Source organism: Gopherus evgoodei, chromosome 7 (genome assembly GCF_007399415.2).
Source record: "Gopherus evgoodei ecotype Sinaloan lineage chromosome 7, rGopEvg1_v1.p, whole genome shotgun sequence".
Classification (NCBI taxonomy): Eukaryota; Metazoa; Chordata; order Testudines; family Testudinidae; genus Gopherus; species Gopherus evgoodei.
The window spans coordinates 124,089,851-124,115,657 of NC_044328.1; the positions used below are offsets into that span (position 1 = coordinate 124,089,851).

General features: G+C 42.0%; 1 protein-coding gene across 5 annotated transcripts in view; it reads right to left on the reverse strand.

The window, feature by feature from the left end:
* The window catches only part of SLC25A26 (solute carrier family 25 member 26), a 141,748-nt gene that overhangs the window by 101,934 nt on the left and 14,007 nt on the right, over positions 1-25,807 (reverse strand). For 4 of the 5 annotated variants that reach the window (XM_030568728.1, XM_030568729.1, XM_030568726.1 and 1 more), the window contains 2 exons: positions 3,744-3,848; positions 325-372 (listed from right to left, as the gene is read on the reverse strand). In XM_030568728.1, the coding sequence (XP_030424588.1) occupies positions 325-372; positions 3,744-3,848 (153 nt within the window). Of the gene's footprint in view, positions 1-324; positions 373-3,743; positions 3,849-25,188; positions 25,251-25,807 lie in introns of all 5 variants that reach the window. The other variant, XM_030568730.1, reaches the window with a different exon arrangement.

Sequence of the window (25,807 nt, forward strand, 5' to 3'; positions counted from 1 at the left end):
CGCGGCTTGCCACCGCAGGCACGCGCTTGGAGCGCTGATGCCTGGATCCGCCGCTGCATTTCCATTCAATTACATCCATGCATCATCAAAACTAAGAGGAGTGAGGCACAGATTAGTTGCCACTTGTATATCATAGATGCTTTTCAATATTTTATTTAAGCTCCCATTACATATCCATAACTAGTTAACTTGCTAGAATGAAATATTTGTATTGAAAGTTTGCAGAGCCATCTGTTTGACACAGTTGTACCATGATTTCTTTTTCCCAACAAGATATGATACAGTGCAACAGAACAATTTCAAAACAGAAAACAAGTGTTTTACCTCTCTTAATACTGTGCTTTTGTAACCTCGATAAAGTCCTTGAATACCCTGTAAAGCAACAAATGAAAACTTCAGCTACAGAGACTTACATTAGCAGATACTACAATTTACTGGTGATTAATTACATGACAGGTATTACAGCCTTACTAAGAGCAAGACCTGAACTTCTAATGAATTGGTCATAGCACTGAACACTGTCTTCCAAGGTTTACCACACCAGCAGGTTTCATCTTCCTTTCAAAGCATGTTTAATCTGCGCTAAGAATAATCAGATATCCATACACCTCAAGTAGAAAACAGACCCTGTAACAGGGGTAGGCAACCTATGGCACCTGTGCCGCCTTCTGATTTTCAGCGGCACTCACATTGCTGGGTCCTGGCCACTGGTCCAGGCGGCTCTGCATTTTAATTTAATTTTAAAAGAAGCTTCTTAAACATTTTTAAAACCTTATTTACTTTACATACAACAATAGTTTAGTTATATATTATAGACTTATAGAAAGAGACCTTTTAAAAACATTAAAATGTATGACTGGCACGCAAAACCTTAAATTAGAGTGAATAAATGAAGATTCGGCATACCACTTCTGAAAGGTTGCCGACCCCTGCCCCATAACTTGAATCAGAAGAGCAGGAAGGCACAGAAATACATTATTTTATATTCTGACTACCTAATATTTGCCATTGGCAGCTGCAGAGCTAGAAGCCTCCACTCTTCCAAATGCATATGTAAGCAGAGTAGCAGGATGTTCAAGTTAAATGGCCCACATGAAATTGGCACCTAGGATGACAAGCTGGCCATAGGTCTGGTTTCTTAATTGCTCTGGTTCAGAGTCACTGTGAGGAAAGACTTTTAAATGTTTTATTTGTAATCAGATGATTGCATTTATGCACTGCATGTATATCAGGGTTCAGTTCTCCTTTCAGTGCTTCTATGACAGTATCTCAAATACCAGTAGATCTTGTGGGTCAGGGATGGGATGGAAAAAGAAGAGAGGAGGGAAAGCAGACGTTATTTTCCCATAACTGGAGTTGTCTGAGAGCTGCAGCCTTCTAACGTCAGCCTAAAAAGTGTACTAGCCCAGCTATAAAATCTGCTCACCCAGGCTCACCAGAAGGATGATAAAGATGGAAAAATTAGAGCTAATTTTTTTTTTTAATGACTGCTGGTTTTGGTTGCCTAACCTGACACCTGAAAGGGGCTTAATTGTAAGAAATGTACAGAGCTCATCCTCAGAAAAATCAGTACCTATCCCCTCCTCCCCCTTTACAGGTGTCTCAAGTTCAGCACCCAAAAGTCAGCAGGTATTTTTTTCAAAATGTAGGTCAATAGTATTTAACACTCATGCAAAAGAAAAAATTAATTTGTGGGATAGGCACCCAGGGTAAATATTGCAAAGTAATGCAAAAGGACTTTGCCTAAACGTATCCACTCAGCCTGTCCGCAACAGAACCCCCACCCCCTTTTCTTTCAAGGTAGCAGGGAGAGGAAGAGTCTGGAAACTGATTTTCCATCATGAAGAAATTAACAAATAGAATTTTGCAAAGCTGCTCTATAGTTCCTCCATCTTGGCTCTCAGATGGTAACGTTTAAGACTCCACCTGCTCTGTCTGAACAATGTCTGAAGCAGTTTGAGCAACAACTGTGGATCTGAGCATATCAATGCTGCTAGCCCAGTTTCAACTATAGAAAGGAAGGAAGGTCCAGTGGTTAGGGCACTAGCCTAGGACTCGGGAGACTCAAGTCCCTGCTCTGCTAAAGACACTGTATGATTAGGGCAAGTCACTTAGGTTCTCTGCCTCAGTTTCCTCAACTGTAAAATAGAGATACTAGGACTGCCCCACTCAGAGTTGTGAGGATAAATATATTAAAAATTGAGGCACTCAGATACTATGGAGGCCAAATATGTATCCAAGATTGCTAGATAGTATGGGAGGTAGAAAGGGATGTGACAGGGAAAGCATGTACCTTTAAGGGGGGAGAGAGATTATAGCCTCCACACAACACTTTAGGGCTTAATTACGTCGCACGGCGATGCACACTACAGGGGTGTGATAGCTAATGCGCATTAACATGTTGGTCCACGGAGACCTGCTGGTGTGCACTAAATGTGCTCCTCAGTACTACACTAAAGTGTGCTCGCCAACTTTTAGCGCACACCAGCAGGGTCTACGTGGACCAATTAATGCAAAACACGTTAGACATACCTTCACAGAGCGCATTACCCAACTAGTGCATTGACCTACATTTACAGAGCAAAGCAGAACAGAGCCAGAATCACAGTATTGACAAGCATGCGAGGAAGATGAGTGCCACCTTTCACAGAAAGGGTTTTAATATAGTCCTTGGCTGGTACAATCTCTCCAGGGCCCTGATTTCTGGGAAAACAAGACTCCAGAAATATCAAGGAAAGCTTTTTAGAGTTTGGAGTCTAAGCTGCCACTCCAACACCACCTTTGAAACTTAAAATCACTCTCTTCCCCAGCATTTATGCAGATACGTACCCAATACTTCTTCTGTCAACTGAGTTTGCTGGCTCAGAATTTCACAGCCAGACACCTGGTCAGAGGCAGATACTGAATCACAATGCTCAGATGACTGCCTCAGACAGAGGAAGGATCCTATTGCCTTAAAAGGACATAGAGGAAACTTGGCCCATGCTCCTGGGTAGTATCCAGGAAACGCTGGAGACACATCCTTATGGGGATTAAAGGGCATTAGTGGAAACTTGTTTATATTTGGAAATCTGGGAAGTAGAGCTTTGCTCCAACCACCAACCTGCTCCACTCACTCCTGGAGTAGAGGTACAAAGAGAATCAACTCTACAGGAAGGGATTCAGTTCTTGTGACGGGCTTCAGGCTTGATATAACCATTCGGGTTAAGGGATGACTTGTCCTCCATCAGGGACACATGTAAAATGCTTTCCCTGACAATGGGTGCTAAAGTAATCTCCCTAGGATGTCCTTCTGCCTATCACACACAAGGGAAAGTAAAGGACTCAACAGTTCCAGGCATGTGTATCAGCATTGCAGAAAGGATGTAATACCATAAACATTATACTAATGACATTTTCTTTCTGCAAACCCCATGAGAACTTTAAATGCTTTAATTCATTAACCTTAGCTGTAGCACAGGCAGCTCTGCTACTAATGAGGCCGTGGAACCAGCAGACTGATTTGAAAGAGTTAAATTACTGCATAAGGCATTATAGAAACTAGAGGATTTTAACCCGTTTCCAGATGCAGATGCCCCAAATATGAAGAGAAGCAACATAACTCACTAGCATTCTATGCCAGTGTAACATGCCGATAACACTTAGCCAAAGGATAGTTTTGGAAAGTTGCTAGGAACATACAGCACTGGACTTGGAGAACAGTTGGAAGCAGCTGTAATTCACAAGTTTTGATCAGACCTTACCTCTTGATATAAGGTGTTGGAAAGAACTTGAAAGGTACTGGATGAAGGAGAAACTTGAGCCCTCTGCTTTACAACTTCAGAAGGAACCCGTATTAGACAGGCAACCTGTAAAAGAAGCCTATAATTAGACTACACACCTGAGTCCACTTCCCTTATAAAGTTAGTTTGTTTTCTTTTCCTTCCACACAGTGAAACCTGCAAAAGTGAGAAACAGTTTGTATATTTCAGAGTCAACCTTAAAAACTGTTGGTGAGACACTTAGGTACTCACTGCCAGACAGTGCTGTGCGCTTGCTGAAATCGGAATGTACAATGCCACACTAATGAAAAACGGAAGTGTCCTCCACAAATGTTTCAGTTTGACAGTGACTCTCAAAGCAGAAGCCGATTTGGCGTAAGGGATCATTAAAGAAAGGGAGAAAGCTTGAAAGTTATTTCGAAGTCACAAGAATCCTTCTCAATATTTGCACTGTAAATAGGACATGTGGAAAGACTTTTCTCCAGACCAATTTGCACGTTTGTTTTCCAAATAAGCAAGACGGTCACATTATGTCCTCTAGTGTCCAAGACTGAGGAACACTTCACTAAGCATTGGATGGAAATAAAAATATTTATTGTAAAGAGCCCCTTCAAATGCATGGTGAAGCTCAGCCACCGCAGAGAAGCAAGTACTGGTTCTGATGTCTCTCCAGCCAACAGACCTGCCATCCAAGAAGGTGATTCTCAAGGCTGAGTGCCTTAAAGGATTCACTGCAACTAGTGGCACTCCCCAGCTGCCAGGGTAGACTTATTTACAAAGTCTGTAACCTGTTATTGTGACCCACAGTAATTTGAGGTCAGTTAAGGTTGCATGTGCATGTGGTTTTTGAGGAATGGGGTCCCGGGCAATGTGGGTGAGTTTGTATGGCTGAAGCAAAGGGGTGGTGGCTGTTCCAGTGAGATAAGCGTGTGAGGGTGTTTAGATGTTATTGTGAGGACAGTAAGAGAGTTAAATAAGCTCAGTTTGAAGGGTAGTGTTGCCTCAAGTGGCAAAGTCCTTGTTTGTTTGTTTGTTTGTTTGTTTGTTTGTTTTAAATTTGTGATTGCATAGATAGAAAATTACATAACTCTAACAGGTGTGTGTGGCATTTTCATTCTGTATTTGTGGTCTGTCTGTATTGGAAGACCCTATTCCCACATAAAAAGCAGCACTGGTAAAAGTGCTGCAGGAAGAATAACTCTCCCAAGACAGGATGCAAGTAACTCATAAAACATACCAAATCCCCACCCTGCTCAGCACCATATGCATCCTCATACGCTCCTCTCTTCCTGCTTTCTTTCTTTGGAAACAAACAGGACTCTGCTCCTAAGCTTCCCCCCTGAATTCAGCTAGGGTCCTCCTTGCAAGGCTCCTCTGTTCTTGCCCCTTAAGTCAGTTTACTGAGATGCTCCAAGGGTGTGGTTTTTTTTGTTTTTTGTTTTTTTGCATACTCCTAGGTTGTGGCTACCAGGGCTCAATTGATCTGGCAGTGGAGGTGCTTCCCTGTCACAATGGGAGTTCCTCATACTGTGCAGTGGAAGAATCTGATCCCTGAATCTTTTGGCTTTTCTTACAGTTAAAATCTCTGTCTTAACAACACAATAGCAGTGGTTTATTTGCATAGAACAGTAACTTATCATAACACTGGAAAGTCTGAGAATAACGGTATTTTTAAAGATTAAGAACTAGATTTTGCCCTATGTTGAGGACCTTTTACATCACACCAGCAGTGTAAAGGAGGCAGAAAAAGCCCCTATAGAATCTTCCAGTCAGAGAGAGATTCCCTATCTGGTACAGAACTGATATAATGGCTTGGTGCCAGCTCTCCTCCCAGACTCTGACAGACGAGGCAGGGAGAGGGCAGAAAGAGACATAGTCAGTGTACTTGCACTCCTGCTATGCTGATGTAACGGCCTATAAAAGTCTTCTGGCCTTCAAACCAACTCTCCATCACATGCAAGCTCTCCATAGACCAGAGCACATCAACTCAAAGCGGCATCACACCCTGCCAGAACAACAGATGCAAAACCAGCATCTCCATTGCTACAATGATCAACACCCCACACAACATACCTTTCAGGATCCATGGGTCTTACACATGCCTATCACAACGCCTCATCCAATGCACTAAATGCCCCAATAACAACTCCATGGGTGAAACCAACATCGGGACGCTCTCAAATGAACTCACACAGAAAAACAGTAAGATAAAAACCACCATCTCCTGGGAGTGAACACTTTTCACAAGGCAATCACACTATATCTGACCTCTCAGTCCTCATCCTCAAAGGAAACCTTCAAAAGATGAGTCTGGGAGCTTAAATTCATAACTTTGCTAGACAGTAAAAATCATGGAATGAACAGATTTTTCAATGTAATAAGCCATTGATTTATGGCTTATTACAACAATCAATCATCCACTAACCCCCCCAACCCCCCCAGCTTTCTCCAAGCCATGACTTGAGGGGTATTAACAGGCTACTTCCCCATGACTGGTCCTTTGAAATGTGTTAACTAGTTATGATCAACAATCTGTTTTACCTTAGCTGTGACACTTTGGGTTAAGGAAGTAAATACTGGTTAAAAAAGCTAACCGGTTAAAATTAATCATTGAACTGGGTAACCGTTCACCGAAATCAGTCCAGAGGACCTGGTGTGGCGGGGGCTCGGGATGGGGTCCCTCTGGCTGGCGCGGGGCTGCTGGGGTTAACTTTTAAGGTTGGTTAACGGTAAGCCTAATGCTTACCAGTTACCCAGAGTAGGGATGTAAAAGGTTACGTCTACACTGCAATGTAAGCCCAGGCTCAGGGCAGGTCTACATTTAAAACGCTGCACTGATGCGGCTGCACCGCCGTAGCACTTTAATGAAGACGCTCTAAGCCAACAGGAGTGAGCTTCTCCCATCACCTCAGGCTATGTCTACCCTGGCACTTTCATTGCTAAAACTTTTGTCGCTCGGGCTGTGGAAACCCACCCCCGACCCCCCTGAACAATAAAAGTTTTAGTGATGAAAAGTGCTGGTGTGGACAGTGCTTCATCAGCGAGAGCCGTGCTCCCCTCGATGAAGCTACTGCCCCTGACTGAGGTGGTTTTATTTTGTCGCTCTCTCCAGGCAATGAAGAGCGGCCACACAGTACACCTTACAACGGCACAGCTGCGGGGCAAAGCCATGCCATTGTAAGGTGTGCTGTGTAAACATAGCCTTAGTTAATCCACCTCCACGAGAGGCGGTAGCTACGTGGGTGGGAGAAGTTCTCTCGCTGAGATAGCTCTGTTTACTGTCGGTATAACTATGTCACAGAGGGGTGCGGATTATTCACACCTCTGAGCGACGCAGTTATATCAAAGTAATTCTGTATTGTAGACCAGAGCTCAGACTCAGGTTTGAGTCCAAACCTTCTGTCTACCTGCAAATCTGTCACACATAGGCTCAGACATAGGTTCCTAGGACTTTGCAGAGGTGGAGGGTCCTAAGACTAGAAGAAGAGCTCTGTGTAAGCTCGAAAGATTGGCTCTCTCTCCAAAAGAAGTTGGTCCAACGAAAGATATTACTCCATGCACTTTGTCTCTCCAATATCCTGGGACCAATACAGCTACAACAACACTGCATATAAAAGTCTTATCAGTCAACATAACAAAATAGGATGAGGCTATTGTAGCTTGTGCTGGTGATAGAATATGAATAGTACAAAGGTGGCTTAGACCCACCGTAGCCTAGTACAGGAAAGGAACAACAGAGAATTTGGTCCCAAAAAGAAGTTAAAATTAAATGTTTTGCACTTAAAGGGACGTGCACATAATAAAAAAAAGCAACCTGGATGAAATCTGTTCCTCCAAAAATGAACTCAAATAAATTAAGCAACTATTTTGTATACATTAATGTTTTCATTAGGCATATTAAAGTGAATAGCTTGTTTTCAGGATGTACAAATTGAATAAGCATGACTGGTAGCTTGTAGGACTAACTTTTCTTTTCTTTTTAACACGGTATAAAGTTTAACATCTATATTCAAAAGTGGCTATGAAATAAATTTTCTTGTAACTCTGTAGCTCATCCTGTTGTTCTTGCAATAGTCAAGAGTCATTCCAAAGAGGTACCACTCCATGTGTGCTTCAATTCCAGGGGTCAAAACCAACAAATGACCCCAATATGTCAAGAAAATAAGAATTGTCAACTTTTTTTTGTAGTTCAGCATAAATATTTATAGAACTTCATGCTTCATAACACTCCATGTCCTTAACATTAGCTTTTTATTCCTTAAAAGTACAGTGGCAGGAAGAAAACTTTAAAAAGGCTGTCAGATGAAAAACAATCTACCCAACCAAGGGGGTACAAAGAGCCCAGCGTGGCTTCCTGACTTCTGTGGCATTGCAATTTTGGCATGAGAGGGGTGGCTACAAAGTAATGTATCTATCTATTTCCTCCAGATATTTCCAGTGCCTTCCATTTTGTTTCATATTAACTTTGATGCTTTTCCAATTTGAATTTGAGCTACAAGGGAATATTTCACTGCACAAGAACAAAAACAAGTGATTGCATTGTACTGGTATGAAAGAAAGTAAAAGCTAATGTCATCCCAGGATCTATTGTCAGATAGGTTCCATAGGGCACTCTTTGCTCACGAGTTTTTGTGCAAAAACTGTTGCAGCTAGACAGAACACTGACATTTTCACTGTACATCCGAACTTACGACTCGTTACCTTATTGTTTTTGCATGTGTATCTTACTATCAGTAACAACTAAGCATTCTTCTGATGTGATCCGAGCCCTCATCTTCAAAGGGAAAGAGTGCAAAATTAATTTCACATCTGCCTATTGGGCCACAGGATGAAAATGTAACAAACTCAACTTCAGTGGAAAGAAGGGACTGGTGGGGAGGGAAGGGACTTTTCAATTGATTTACCGTACTCAGACTTAAAGCACTTCAGTGGCTTACAGGTAACACAGCATGAATTAAGATAATGTAATCAATACACGTCCTAGCATTTGCTTTCTTAGCATAGTGTGTACCAGTGATGCTTTTCATCCACAGACACGGGCCTTCAGCTTTAAATGACTATTGACTTAGAAAGTCTAGTGTAAAATTTTAAGCTACATGACTACATCTGTCCCTCACAAATGCCCCCGAGTTTCAGATCACAGAGGGTTAAATCTACAGTTGTAGGTCACGATCTCCTAATGAGGTCCACAAGGAGAGAATCCCTGCACTTGCCCAGAACTCACTGCTGTACTGGGGTCTTAGGGAAAGTTAATTAAATACTATTACTAGAACGGGAGTAGGAGCAGTCAAATGCATCCGTTGGCATTGTGTCTGGCGTATAAGAAGGTACAGAATGTTAGCTTCCTACATGGTGACATCTCATTGGTGACTATTCTAATCACAACATATTCCCACCAAGCAGCACCTGGCCTCCGTTTACCTTTATATTCTCAACTTCATATCTAGACACACACTAGCCATGACACAGGAGCTGTTAAAAGAGAGAAATTAAGAACGGGTGCTTGTCTTCAACAACAGCTAGCTCCACGGAACCTGTCTCAGTTCTACACAGAGACACTCTGCAAATTCAGTAACAGAAGTTAATGTTGCACAGACTGACACCACTGACTCATGGAGAACAGTGCAGTCCAGAGCATGCTTATTGTGCACTCAGCACATAAAGAACTTAGAATCCAGTTCATCCCTGGTGCAATCCCACTGACTGCAGTGAAGCTAAAAGAGGAATGAATTTGGCCCTCTGTTTCTGACAGAAGTTTATACCCCTTCATCGCCTCTGGATACATCGAGATAGGCTCCAAATAACCTCAACCTTCATTAAGGCACCAGACAATTTTTCTGAGTGGTCTCTGTATATGGGGCAAAACTGATTTGTTAGGGAGCTCTTGGCCCATTGAAGTCAGTGGAAAAGCAGACACTGTAGGATTCTGATTATTGCTTAGAGAGAAAATGGCTTTTGCCATATATATATATATATTGTTTATTTCCCAAACTCTGGCGATATACAGTGCTATGCAATCTCTTATGACTTAAGCCTGAAGTTTACAAGCTCTCCCTCACACCAGGATGCTCATACATGCTAATCATGAAATCTGAACAAAGTACTTTAGACATAAGCTCAAATAATAAAAATTGGTCTTAATGGCATCATTATGCTTCTAGCTTTATTTTACAGAGCAGGCTGGCTAATGTGACAATATTAGCACCTGTTGTCTTATTACCCTTTTAGTGTTATAATTATGGCTGGAAAGAGTCATGAATTTCAAAACATTTGGTCTTAAATCATTACCAGATGAACCTTGTGAAATATGTAATGAGTCATAAATCTAAGCGCACTTCTAATTTCCTAGATGCGTTTGCTTGTTGGGGGCAATTGCCACTAAAAATGTGTGTATTTTATCATTAGCACTTATCCTCATCTTGCTAAGAGGATATATTTTTCAAATTAACTGAAGGAAACATGCAGTTTTTCCATCTCTGAAAAAAAAAATGTTTTAATTACGAGACTTCACCTGTGTATCAAGACTGCCATCTTCTGGTCAGTATTTGATTAGAATATGCTTTAGCTCAATTATTATTGTTAGTACCTGAAGTCCAAACTCCTAAGCTCAAATACTGATCTAATTTTCTAGTTAAATCAGTCCAAACTCCTGCACAGACACTTATTTTGGTGTATGTGGCTTATTTCAACGTAATCAAATCCTGTTCCTAATCAACTGCAGCAAAGTCAAAGTAAGTCTGGTTTAAACTGAATAGCAGTGTCTACACAGTGTTTCGGGCTGATTATGTACATCACACTTTAAAAACCAAACTCACTTAACCTACAGCAACCGCCTCATGTGGGCAAGCCCTTGCTACAAGTTAACACTGGGATTTTCAGAAGCACTCAGTGTTGACCTGTTGACAGGAGTTTTATCACTGACTTCAATGGGACCAAAGTTAGGCTAGTGCCAAGCACTTTTGAAAATTCCACCTTATGTGGCAGACAGATGTTTGTAGAGAAGATTAGTTCCTGGAAAACTTTTATCTCACTTAGGAGGAGGCAAATAACTAAAAGATGCTCAGCACAAGCTGATTAATAACAGATGAAGAGGACAGGCCTTCTTATAACTTTACATGAGTTTTTCATGAGGAACACCTGTGATCATGCCATAGATAGGGAACAGTGAAAGCACAAACAAGAGATTAACCATAGGATATTAAAGGTATGTGCAGATCACCACTGATATTAGACAAATCAGCAAAGGACAGCGCTCATACCCTGTGATGATAATTGCTAAAGAAAGGACCAATCCAGAGAGACAAAAGCATTTCCACCATTATTCAGTGGTATACTTCCTTTCAGCCTCACCAGCTACTTCATATTCCCACTCACTCTTTGGCCATCTTACTCCACTGAATTTACTAATAGGGGAATGGAGACATTGTAATGATTCACAATTCCTCCATTTCCCATCCTAAAGGCATTGATAATTTTGTTTTAGGGATAAATGACATCTACCGCTATCATTTTAAGAAGCAAGGTCATTATGAATTGGCATAGAAGGGTACAGCACTGTCCAATAAGAGTTATAATGCAACCGCGCAACCACTAAATTCAGCGCGATTGAACACATTATCAAAGATTGTAAAATCTCCTTCCTTGAAGTTTTGCATTTTTATATAGATCAATAAAAACAAACCAGAAAACCTTTTGTGATTGGGCTGAAAAACTGCTTCTTACTTTACATTAAACATTAGGGAGATGACCAATATATTCACTTCTTTAACTGCATCCAGTAACTGGGAAATGGCCGTTTTCTTGTGGGGATCTGACTTACTTTGACTGGAAGAAACAATGCTTATTTTCCACACCACTTCACCTCGGGCCATCCTCATTAGACTACATCCCGTGCTTCAAAGAAATCCAGTGGACCTTGACACACCGTTACTCATGCATCATATTGTATTCAAGATTTAAATACTAGTCCAGGAGAGATTTCTCTGCAGGTAGAACGTACCATAATTCTGGAGAATAACCACCACATTACCCAGAAACTTGCAAGACAGTGTTCTTCAGAGGCACAAGTCAGTCCTCATTGACATTTTTAATATACTCTGTTAAAAAGTGATTGTAAGGTGCCAATCCAGATCTCAAAAAGAAATCCAAACTCTGAGTCTTTAGACACAGCTGAAGTGAAACCTTCTATTTTATTATTTTTCTAAACAAAATAATAATAATCAAATCCCACCAGTATGTGTTCTGTTCTAACGCTTTGTATTTCAGGCTAACCAATTCGTACGAACTCTGTTGCAGTAGTTGGGAAAGAGAAAGCAGGTTGTCAGGATTGTGGACTTAGCAGTAGTTAAGCACACTCCTGCTCCTGCACTAGACCCACGTACTAATGCACCCTTCAGAGGCATTTGAAACACAACAGACCAAGTATTACGAGGGCTTATGTAGAAGATTTAAATTGGGTTGACGCAGGACATGTTTTCCTCAGAAATGGGACCACATGTGGTACAGTGCTATTCCCAGCTTTGTGACTTGAGAGAGCAGCTCCAGCGGGCCATTTTGGTCTGTAGTCTGCCACAGTCCTTGCACTTTAGATCTATTTTAGACATTTATCTGGCCTCCATTACTGTAGTAGTTGAGCACTTCGCCATCTTTACCGTATTTATCCTCACAACCCTCCTTTGAGATAGCACTGTTATCCCCATTGTATAGATGAGGAGCTGAAGCCCAGGGACTAGGGGCTAGATCCACAAAGGGATTTAGGAACCCACCTGACATTTTAGGCACCTAAATCCAAAGTTTAGATCCTCAAAACCCCCTAGTCAGCTGCCACCTAACTCTGTAGGCACTAAATTTCCACAGTGCCTAAATTTCTGCTGGTAAAGTCCCCTACTTTTCTATCAGTGTGCATGTGCACAGGCACCGAAGTCCTGCTGCTGCGGAGCGTCTCCTCACTCACCCTTAGGACCCAGTGGGCTACGGATTCCACTGGAAGGCAGGCATTGCAAATTCCCTCTGCAGGTCTAGCCCCAAAGCCACACAAAAAGTCTGTGGTGGAGCAGGGATTTAAACTGGGATTGTGCAAGTCCCAGACTAGAGCCCTGATCATTAGCCCATCCTCCATCTCCATTAGCCAACATATGAAAGAGATTTTAAGTTCAGATGGTGGCCTTTCCTTGCTCATTCTGACCTGGAAATGCTAACGCAAACCTGGGTGACAATTGCATTGTACTACTGCAACACCACTTCCCAGTGCCCAAGAGCAGGAAGTCTGGCTCTCTGAGCTGGCCAGCTCTCAGCCTGTGGATCAAGATTTAACATTTCCATGGAACATCGGACCCCATACTATGCTACTGATGCTTGACCAAGGGCAGCATATCCAGAGTAAGATTAAATGGGGGGAAAGGGCAGGTTTCAAGGCTGCAGAGGAGTAAAATAGCTTTGGGGTAACATTTTCAAAAGTGACTTAGGAGCCACTGACTTTCAATGAGACTCAGGCTCCCAAGGGCCAGGCTTTAAATGTATTTAGGCACCTAACATCTCCCAGTGAAATCAATGGGAGTCAGGCCCCTAAATACCTTTACAAATCTGGCCTTAAGTCTGCTTTGCAAATGCGACTTATAAGAACTTACGTCCCCTGGATGCTTTTGAAAATTTCACCCTTACTTATTTTTGCTGCTATAGCTGCTCTGGGCCCATGAATCACTTTGTCCTATGATTAAGGTTTTGTTTTCTAGGGTTCTTGGGAAAGACATTGTATTAATTTTAATGAGTTTTTGTTTATGTACCGAGAGGGTTGGGAAGCCTTCACTGTTGAGCACCATGCAAATTTAATTTTTGACTCAACCTGGTGCTAAGGGAGCATTTTTCAGTCTGGGGATACTCATTCTTAAACACCATTTGCATAAGTTTACTCTTAATCAAATGAAAATCCAATGTGCAACACTTCTATAGCACCTCGTATTCAAGGAGCAGAGTGAGTGCTTTATAGACATTAAATTAAATCTCACAATACCCAGGCAAGGTAATTATTGCAGCCATTTGGGGAAAACTACAGCAGAAAAACTATGCTAAAGGAGATACCTTTAGGCTGTAGCAGAGCTGGCACTAGATCCCTGATTTCTCATCCCAGTCCTGAAAGATTCTGCACAGCAAGATAAATTGTTTTCCCTTTGTCTCTGAACTGGCATTGTTAGCCTTGGCCTTTACATCACCTCTTGATCTTGAGGCCTGATCGACCTCCCACTGAAGTCTTTGGGAATTTTCTCATTGATTTTTATGCGGACTGTACGGCCCTTGCTCTTCAAAAGTGAACCACAAAGAATACTTATTACATTTACAGCATTTATTTATATAGGACCAAAACTGTGCCTGGTGCTATGCAGAGTGGTAAAGAAACTGGCCTAATTCTGATCTCACTACTTAGTTTCATGCCTGTCTAATTCCACAGAATTTCTCCTGACAGACACCACTGTACAATCAGAATCAGAAGCAGTGTCCTTGCTATGGAATACGTACTCTCAATGATGCAGAGATTCTCTCAGACATTCTCAGCCCTCCCAATAAAACACACACTTTGCTACATCTGAAGTATGTGGTCCTCGTTATCTTTCCGTTGCTCAGGGTGTCTGGCAAAAGATCCAGGAGACCTGAACAGAGTGGGAACATGAGGCAGCCCCAGACCTGAACTAAAGTAGAAGCAATGGGCTTAAACTGCAGCAAGGGAGATTTAGGTTGGACATTAGGAAAAAGTTCCTAACTGTCAGGGTAGTTAAACACTGGAATAGATTGCCTAGGGAAGTTGTGGAATCTCCATCGCTGGAGATATTTAAGAGTAGGTTAGATAAATGTCTATCAGGGATGGTCTAGACAGTATTTGGTCCCGCCATGAGGGCAGGAGACTGGACTCGATGACCTCTCGAGGTCCCTTCCAGTCCTAGAGTCTATGAGTCTATGAGTTCTACTGGTTGAAGGAAACTGATTTTAAAAATTAAGACTGTGAAAACCTACTCAAATCGGTCAACCCTAACTTAAATTAGTACTTCACGAGCATGAGCTAAACCAATTTAAGTGAGGGTTAAACCAGTTTGAGTGTCTGTACATTAGGGGTTTGCACTCTTAATTATGATGATTTCAATGAATTTCATTATGCCAGTGCAATTTTTCTAATATAGCTAAGTGCTGAGACCCAGAAGTCCCTCCTTACTCATTTGAATGGAGAAAAAAAATGCATCTCTGATTGCATCTGAATGTGGTATCACCATCAGAAAGCTTGTCAATCACTTCCAGGAAAGAGGGGGCGAAAGGAGGACCCATTATTTGTAATGTAAAAAAGCCAACAAAAAAGTGAGTTTAACTTCAAATCCCTTTTCAAATAGAGGAGCAAAAAAAATATTTTGTTTTATGCACTTTGCATTAGATCTGCCCACAACTTTGCAGACAAACTTCTTTCTAACTCAGACTCTCACACGCTGCTCAAAACAGGTTAATATTTCTAGTAAATGACAGATTCTGATCACCTCAGTTACTATCTAAGATGCTCCCTTTAATAGATTGAATACTTTTTTTTAATTTCAAATGTGAGGTTGATTAATAACATCAGTTAGCATATGTTATTAAGATACTGTGATTATCATTCTAGCTGGAAATTCCTCTTCTGATCCCTTCAGTTTACTAATTAAAATTATACCCTCGACACTAGAACCTTCTTCTCATTTAATTTATTACCTATGATTTTAACCAACAGCATCTGTTCATGGATTTCCTCTAGTCACTGAAGAGAAAAAATAAAATCAACTGAAGTGAGATATACAGATCCCCTCTACGGACAGGTTTTTCTCTCTGAGCCTGCCTGAAATTTAACATTGCAGTATGTGACAGACCGCTCTATAGCCTTCACTGTATTGTGTTACTAAGAAACAGATTTAAAAAATGGCTCTTCAGGACTTGTTCCGATTCCTCCTCCAGTTTATAATGATAAATTGGTTTGTTTGTTCATGTAACACATGGAAGGAAGACTGTAATCTCCCAAAATATCACTTTTTCTTCCCATAAACTCCAACCATGGCTCTTGGCTAGGAAAAAAAAATTCAGCAAAGAGGAGAGGCGAGAACAGGATTTGCATCTGATTCCTTAGACGTTTATATGCCTTATTGAGACATTCAAATAAAGTTCAAAGTCACCCATCTCCTCCGCGCATCACGCAGAGGGGAAGACTCTATGTACACTAGCCAGTGGGTTATGTGCTTCCCCTGAATACGGAGAGCTCGTCCTGAGTATCCGAGCCCCACAGCAGTTCAATCCCAGATAAACCCCCACTTGTGTTATGGCCACCATCTTGGCAGATATCAGGGATTGAAAATGAGAGTCCCTCTGCCTTAAGCTAAAGAGCCACTTCCCATAGCTGGGGCTGTGACAGACATCCCCTGTGGATCAGGCATAGAGGGGGAGCTGTTCACACTCATGGGGGTGGGAGGGTAGGGAGTGTCACACTAGCATTTTTTAATCCATCGATCCTTATGCACTTTACAAGTGTGGATGTGAATCATAATCTCCCTTTTAACGGTGTAGAGCAAGTTGCCCCAGGGGATTACATGAGGAGCCAGTGCCAGAGCTGACAGCACAACCCAGGGCAGGTTTCTGCTTTAAAGCTCAGCTTGGAAAGTCTGGAGGTTCTGCTTTGGTAATGAACATGAGAAGTGCAGTAAGCTTATCCCCACCACAGATACAACCTTTCGCTGCTGCGAGATGCAGCCACATTCAGACTACAGGCCTGACCCAAAGCCCCCTGCAGACAATGGGAGCCTGGATGTTGACCACAATGGACTTTGGATGAGTCCTTACAAGGAGGATAAGAAAGCCAGGATCTCTTTCCTGCTTTTTCTTTCGATACTGATGCAAAAGCGATTTCATTAAATTAGCTGCAGCTCCCCTAAACACGGAAAGAAGAGAGAGATTCCACACAGGTACTTGGGATCTCAACTCTCCGTGGGGTTTTAGAAGTGGAATGTTCCGTGGGTTTTAATGTTCAGAGCAATAATGTGCATGAAATGCAACAGCCTGCTGCCCCTCAGGGAAGGCAGCACCAATGCTTCCAAGTTTCCTCCTTACCATCTTCAAGTAGTCTCTGGCTGGAATTTCCAAAATGGTTTTGTCAAGTGCCTGATTGACCACTAAAGGAAAGAGTGACCCAGCAACTCCCTAACCTGTCACGCCAAAGCATCCCACGCTCCTGCCTCCAGGCCACAACTAGGGCTTCTAGGTTCTACAACAATACAAATAATAATAAGTGAAAGAATACAAGTTCAGATGAAGCAGGTGCCAAGCTGCTAAACCAAGATGGTAGCTTTGTCATTTTAAAGGCATACATTGAATAGATTCACCAACGGATGGAACTCAAAAATGGAGCTGAAGAATAGAAAGAGGGCACGTGTGTGTATAAGAAGGCATACAAGAGACACTGTGGGTGGCTGGTTAGGTGGCTGACGGTTCCTAATTTGCTGTTTCAGCCTTTAATTGTATGATGAATTTGTTGGCAGTGTCTCTGGATTTCTGCCTCCATTCATCTTTATTTACAAGCAATTTCTGGCTGCAGCTTTAATTTGAGTTTCCTTCTTATCTAGCTATACTTCTTCTCTGTCTTCTCCACTAGGTCATAATGGCAGCAATTTCATCTTCTCAGCAGCCTTTACACCACTGCTCAATTACACTCCTGTAGGAGCGCTTGGCAAAATACTACCACGTTTGTAGATCAGAGCTAACCTAGATTAAATTATGAATATTTCAAAACCCACCATGATTAATTCAAGAGACAATGCACATTTCAACAGTGACAAACACTGCTTCTCTTGCCAGCCTCAGCAAGCCCCGCTGCTAAGTACTTAAATTATTTTATACTCAATCTAAACGTAGTGTGTGTGTGTACACATGTGTGCGCACGACTGGGCTATAACACTCTCATCAACACTCTGGGAATTGTCATAAAATTAAAGGGACACGGTCAATTTTAAATGACTGGAACAAATTTCTTTAACCTGTGTTACTAAAACCTTAGAATATTAATACAGAAAAAATCCCAACCCTTATTTGATAATGCTGTCTATTTTTCCAATTCCTCATGACAAACAATGAAGTTAGTTTCACATACATCCATAATCAATTTCATTTTCATTTTAAATTAAGCTCTTGGATAGGCTGACCAGACAGCAAGCGTGAGAAATCGGGACGGGGTTGGGGGGTAACAGGAGCCTATATAAGAAAAAGCCCCAAGTATCAGGACTGTCCCCTGTAAAATCAGGACAGCTGGTCACCCTACCCTTGGAACCAGGGTCTGTTACTGACTTTATGCAAAGACAGTGCCTAGCAGGGTGGGGCCCTGGGTGTTTGGCTATGTAGAGCTACCCTTAAGAGCTATATAATCATCTCAGGGTTGCAGATACTGCAGCGGAATGTTTGTTTAAAAGCAATGCTTTCAACTGAAATCCAAAGTATTATGCAAACTTTTCTATTGGTTTTAAGATTAGCAAAAAACCATCTTGTACCCAAGTCAGACCATGGTGCTTTAAAAAAAAAAAAAAGAAAGAAAGAGACTTGGAATATAAGGGCCAAAAATGAAGGGAACAAGCCACTTTCCTTCACACCTATTTAATTACAAGGGGAAATTTCAAAAGCATTCATTATTGGCCTATGTACACTCCAACTGAGGTCAACGGTCCACACAAATTACACAGGTGTGAATTCACCTAATCCTCCCCTGAAAACTTTAAAGATCTGGTCTGCACTGTGCTAGTTGTGTGTTGCCTTGTCTCCAATCCCTGTAGAGTTATATTTTTACATGTAGATGACTCACTCAAGCTGGCTCAATAAAGATGCACTCAGAAAGTGCTTCAGAGACTGTAGGTCTAATATACGGTACTGTCCTATTGGATCAGCAGAGAGTAGTGTCAGATCATCACACTACTTTAACCAAAAAAGGGAACTGAGTTAAATGCCATGTAATTGCCACCAGAGGATGGAGCTGAAATCTCTTTGTTGCTGTTCTTTATTTAAGGGCATGAGAAGATTAGAGGTTAATTAGCCATCTTGATCCCACAAGAAAAGTAAACTTTGGGGCCATTTCAGTCCATGAGAGTTCAACATCCCTCTAGTTTTGGATTTGGAAGGAATCCAAAACTCGGAGTGCAGCTCTGTTAAAAGTGTGGGTTTTAAATGAAGCTACGTAAACCCCTGACCTCAGAAGGAGCAGTCTGACACCCTCACCCCCAAAGGAGCTTGGGGGGACACAATTCTGACTTCCCCTCTTCCGTAGCAGCCCATGTTCCACTCTCAATTTGGAAGAAGTGTGATGGTCTTGGCTTTCAGAGAACAGCCACTGAGCTAGCTCCCACTCTTTGCTCTTCATGGGAAAGCAACAGGTCTTGTTCCTCCTCACCCTCCTCCCTTCTTAACAGTCCCTATCTTCTAGCGAGGTCAGGCAGCCTATTCTATCCTGCAGCAGCACCACAGACACTAGCCAGACCTGCCGATGGAGATCTTTTAATGCTTTGGGGAGGAGACGTCTTGTAGTGTTATTTACTCCTTCTCATAACACAAGAACTAGGGATCACCAAATGAAATTAACAGGCAGCAGGTTTAAAACAAAAGGAAGTATTTCATCACACAATGCACAGTCAACCTGTTGAACTCTTTGCCAGAAGATGTTGTGAAGGCCAAGACTATAACAGCGTTCAAAACAGAACTAGATAAGTTCATAGAGGATAGGTCCCTCAATGGCTATTAGCCAGGATAGGCAGGGATGGTGTCCTTAGCCTCTGTTTGCCAGAAGCTGGGAATGGGCAACAGGGGATGGATCACTTGATGATTACCTGTTCTGTTCATTCCCTCTGGGACACCTGACATTGGCCACTGTTGGAAGACAGGATACTGGGCTAGACAGTCCATTGGTCTGACCCAGTGTGGCCGTTCTCATAGCTCCCTGGAAGTCTACACGAGGATAAGTGTGGCCCACTGAATTCTGCAGGGATCTAGCTTCAGAGCACTGAAAGACAAAGTGCACCAGCAAGACTGAAAAGCCCTCTTGATCTTACCGCAGAAGAGGCCAGGAGAGCTCTTTCACACAAATCCTCTCGCAAAATGGGGGAGCAAGTTATTGGCTAGATTCTGAGAATGGGAACAGAAAGAGAAAGAAGCAAAGCCACCACAGACTAAAACAAAGATGCAAAAGGGACGAAGAGACAAGATCAGGCCTGATGTTTGCCAATAAGAACTTACAAGAGTGTTTCACTGACCATCCCACAAAACTCAGGTTGTAACCATAACAATATCTAAATATTACATGGAAAAGATTATTTGTTAGCTAGCTTCCCCAGCAAAAGAGCCAAATGACTTTTTTCTCATCTCTGTGGAAAAGTTAGCAGGGTGTAAAATTCACCATGTTGAATCCAGGCACATTGGCTCTTAGAAAGGAAACACTGTCAGTCAAACTGGGATAAACTTACTTTCAGACCATAAAATGAAGTTTGCAGCAAGTTAGGTGTTTTGGGGGGGTGGGAGGTAGAAGGGTGTTTGTACTCTTACCCAACTTTCCTTTAATTACTGCATATGTCACCATGATAAACCTGACAAAAAGACTGGGCTAATCAATCCATCAAATTAAGATTCATAATAAACACAGTGTGACTGTTTAAAATGGACACTGTCCATTTTAAAATAGTGTTCCCTGGTCACATTACTGACACTACCTTAGACGATTAAAAGTGAAATAATTTTAAAACATCTGGTTTTCCTTTCCACCACTTATGATTTCATGTTTTCCAAGCACTTTTGGCAGCCCTTGGTAAAGACATATGACGACTAAACATGTGGGACAATGTCAAGGCAGACGATGGAAGAAGAATTCAGATCCCTGGATACAATAAAAATGTTTGCTACCTTTGGATGAACTGGGTAGTGGTGACAACAGGAAGGCTTTGTGGCTATTTCCATATACTACTGCAGCAACGCTTTCTTCTCTGGGATGATGTTGTGGTGTACTACATGTCTTTCCCCTTGTGTTTTGTCTGTCATTTGTAAGTGATTTCTTGAAAGTTATGTACGCCCCGTATCAGTATTCAGAAGCCTCTCTCAAGTGAGATTCAATTGTGAAAAAATATAACATACCTTAATTATATAAAATGTGTCTAATGTCAGATTTTATTTGCATCTTTTTCTGTCACTGATGTGCTTAACTCCCTCAGTTCCTAGAATCAAAAAGAAAAATGAATAGACTGTTCAGGGATGTGTTTACATTTTGGTTCTGCACATTACTCAGGATAACCGGTCTATTTCTAGTCTGGTTTGTTGCACAGCTGTGTTTGCTTAGGATGCAAGTATTACAGGGGAATGTTTTAGTTTAAAAAAAACCAACAAGGATAACAAGCCATCAAACATCAATATTTGTTCTACATTTTGTGTCATAATTTTAGGGAACATGTTCTGCCTTTGACTACTCCTTCCCTCTCCTTATCTTATTTTCACATCTAGTAGCCTGGCATATGAATAAGATTAACATTCATTCACCCAGTGGTCTCAAAGCCTTTTGCTAACACTAACACACTCTTTTGTAGGTAAGTATCCACATTATAAAAGCAGTTTTTTATATCAACGCAATTATTTTAAGTGTGCAAGGAGAAAGGAGGGGAGGAAAGATGCCTGAAACCAAAAAAACACTACTCGCAAAATAATAGCCATTCTCTGTAGTTATAACTTGATTGAAACTTAATGACTAATCAATAAAACTATAATTACAACTTTCACTCTTATGCTTGCAATCTGGAATACAGTAAAATCGATCAAATAAAATTTGATATGAGACAACAGTGAGAGAAGCTCAATTTGTGCCATTTTTATTAGGTGACCTGCTGTACCAAATCTCCTAATCCCTACCTCAATTATTTTACGGCTCCGTTTTTCCATCACAGTAAGAGAAAAAGGCCTGTGGGAAGCAGAAGCTTATTAGCTCAGAAGTGCTTCTTTCAACACTATAGCTGTCACATGATACAAGGCTATTTAAAAAATAAAAAAAAAGCATGAAAGATGCCTTGGTTGTGAATATGCCTGTTGTTGTTGTAGGGTTGTGGGAACCAAGCACCCATCTTATCTAAACTATACTGTGGTTCAGTTTACCTGGCTGAAAATGGAGACAATTTTCCTGTCTGTCGCATGGTGTGGATGCTCAGTGCTTGCAAAGCACTTTCAGATCTTTAATCAAAAGGGGCTCTAAAATTGCAAAGTATCTCCTGCACCTGCCTTCCTTTTGACTACAGTTGATTAAATTTTCCAGTCAGGTTTTTCTTTTGGGATCCGCACAGACAATTAAGTGTGCTTTTGTTTTCAAGCTGTAAGGCTTTCCTCTAACTTTTCCCTCTGGTAAGCATGGCTGACATGGGTATCGTACATCATGAGGTTGCACTCTGCCTCATTTTATTCTGGAACAGAACATTTTATAGCTCAGAAACTTGGAGGCTTCTTTCATTTGTATGTGATGGTCCATGAATCAGCTAACCAGTAGTTGAGCTACAGATTGCAGTGATGGGGGAGTGAGTGCCTTTTAAGGATTCTCAAAGGGTTTTGTGGGCTACCTATGGAAACTGATTCCTTGCAATGCCTGTGCTTAGAATTTCTGAGCTGACAACACAGAGACTGGTATTAAGATCAAAGAGAATCTGCCTGAGGAAGTTACACGGCAGCTCTGTAAAGCAGACAGCCTTAAACTGGCTCCCCTCCATCTCTTCCTTCACTTGCACCGCCAAAGCGATTGTGAGACCATCGCCACATGCTGCCACTGTCAATGAGGTTAGTTTCACAGACCCCCTAAATCACATCCAGTCAAGACAGTTCGGTTTCTAAGGTTTAAAAAAATGCCCTGCTGCCAACAATTAAAGCCCCAGGGTCAAAACAAATGCAAAGAGGCAGGTCCACTGGTTAACCCCGTTACAAGTACGTTCCACAGGCAGGCTGTAGGTTGCATAACGAAATACTTTCTTGGGTATCTCCGACTGACTTAAAGCTGCAGTCAATCTCAGGCTTAATCGGCAAACCCCCAGTGACGCAGTCAGGAGGGCAAGGCTGTTTTGTGTTACCTAGACAATCATTCCCCACCCGCACAGGGCAGGCTGCCCAGTAAGATCCCATTTTCTAATGTGTTTGTTCCATTCTACCAGCCCGACTAGGTGTTCTGCTCTGGTTAACACAGAGCATTACATTACTGTCCCCATGAAGCCCTGCCCCCTTCCTACTCTTAGCTTTGGAGTAGAAAGGTGTGAGCGGTCACCTACAGCATTTACAGACATGCAAGCCAAGGTGTAGATCAGACAGGCGGTCAAAGCCTTGGGACTAGCTTAATCCCTGATCTCTTTAAGGACAGTTCTTTTCCAACCCCTACAACATGTTACAAGCTGGTTAGGCATCTTACAAGTAGTTTTTGGCCTCCTCTAAATTATCAGGAGTTGGCCACTGCCAGAAGTAAGGTCAGTACCTGATAGAGCTATGGCAAGAGTGGCCAAACTGTGGCTCAGAAGCTGCATGCGGCTCTTTTATAGTTAAAGTGCAGCTCACAGAGCCTCCAATTCCCCTGCCATTCTTCACTTACCAGACTTGGGTGGGGGGAGACACTTGGGACTTCTGCCTTGCAGGGTGGTGGGGTAGGGGCTTTTGTCCAGTGGGGGGAGGGTTTCGGGGCTACAGCAGGAGTGGAGCAGAAGTCCTGAGCCCCGGCAGGTGCACCCCAGCTCTCGAGATTCTGAAGATTGTCATATTTGGCTCGGAGGATCACCCCTGATCTATGGGATTGTCTGGCAACAGGAAAACCTATCACACTAATAATATGATGTGTTGGCAATGAAATGAATCTCATGACCTTGGCAACATAGTAGAATATAAAGGAACAGCATGAGGGACCCCTGACATTTCACCTGGGAGCGAAGAACTATTTCTTTTCCCTTCCCCGGTCGAAGGGTGTGTCAGTATAATCAGAGGAAATGCTAAGATAATCGGAACTTAATTATACTCAGCATTTGTATAGCACATTTCAACAGTAGACCTCAAAGTGCTTTACAAAGTGTCGTCACCCCCACTTTACACATGGGGAAACTGAGGCACAAGTAGATGAACTGACTTGCCCAAGGTCACCCAGTAGGCTAATCTCAGAGATAAAAGCAGAAGCGAGAAAAGTCTGAGTCCCAGTCCAGAGCTGTATCCACTAAGCACACTGCCTCTCCTAAGACACTATTTTACTATAGACTGTGGAATTTAACGGGCTGCTACAGGATATGTGCAGATAAACAAGTTAGCAGCCATGAAAGCCAGCAAAAAAAAAAAAAAAATAACCCAGACATTTGTCTTTCAAGATTATTTATTTCAACATGATACCCAAAAGCCTCAGTGAGAAGCAGGGCACAAAGATGCCGTGTAAACACAGATAAGGCAAGGTCATATCATTTAACAGGATATTTGCTTAGAAGGCACTGTTGAATAGAAGATCAGGATTTAAAAGTGATTAGACATTTTAATGTCCTGGACAGAAGCAGCAACGCTTCCAAAAGAAAGGAGAGGGGAGAGTAACGTGAACTGAAAAAAGGCACTGCCTACACTCCATGTCTGCTGTATTATCAGAGTTAAAACAGACAGCGAGGGAGTATTGCACCAGTACTTGTGGCCAATAAAGCAAAAGCTCTACAGGGGACTAGCAAATTTTGTAACTCCAAGCAAATCAGAGTTGTCAAAGGTGCTCATTAGCTTGATCTCTGAAAATTGAACCAAAGCACCAGATTTTACCCAAAAGTATTTGCCACGAAACAATTAATACTGTATGTGCTAATACAGTACACAGTTTTGGACCAAGTTACTCCAGGTTTAGATAAGTGTATTTGAATTGTGACATCTGTCCAAGTCCTTAGGAAAAGAATACCAGAGTATCCGTAAATGCACAAAAGAAGTTCCATAAAGCTCCCTACAAATACTTACAGCTATGAGAAGAATCAGGCAGGGAAGTATTTTCAGCAGCTGAAAATCTTGCATCATTTCATATATGAAGTTAAACAGCTGTCAGTGCCCTACCCTGTCATGTCACTCTGTATTTTCTTGTACATCTGCTGGGGCAGCTGATTTATAAATGCAAGAAAGTCTTTTCTTCAATGTGACAAACTACCTTTCGGAGTAGTTATTGCCTGAATATGAATCCACAGACCTCAGAAGCCGGGCGGGGGAGAGCACGACTTTGCTACTGGCTCTTACCAACCCAAAAAGGATTGGTTTTAAACAACTCTATCAACATGAATTTATAAAACCATTATCATCATGCAGTCATAACAGCTTTTGAAATGGAAACCTTTTCATGACTAAGCCACACTGAACTTCAATTCTGCAAAAGAAGAAAAAGGCAAGTCCCAAAGCCAACCTGATGCGGAGGTGTAGTCATTGTGGATCTGGAACGATGCAGATTTCCTGTGTCCTGCTAAGCTGCAAGCCAAAAAAAAAAAAAAGGCAAAGCAAAGGTTAACCAATGTGCTTCACTTACATCCACTTCACTGATGTAGATCCTGGAATGACCAGCACCTAAACTAGGCTTAGCAGCATGTAATCAAAGAATGCTTTAAACGTAACTAAAGAGACAAGGTGGGTGAGGTAATATCTTTTATTGGACCAACTTCTGTTGGTGAGAGAGACAAGCTTTTGAGCTTACACAGAGCCACATACTGCCACACCCAGAAATACCAACAAGCTTTTCCCTAGCAATGGCCATGGATTTGAGCATGCACGAAAGCCAGAAGAGGTCTGTCCCTGTAGCAGCATTCAGGGAAAGGAGTGCAATTTAACATTCACACTTAGACAAGAGTCTGGATGTTCAGTCAGGGAGAGTTCTCTGATGCACAAAAGGCTCACTGAGGTGCAGGCATGGTGTCACGCCCTTAGCCTGCCTACAACCCAAGCTTGTCCCATCAGCAGCACAACAACAAAAAACAATCTAAACTTGCCTTAATGAAAGTTGAGAGTGACACGCTTGGAAGAGCCAGTAG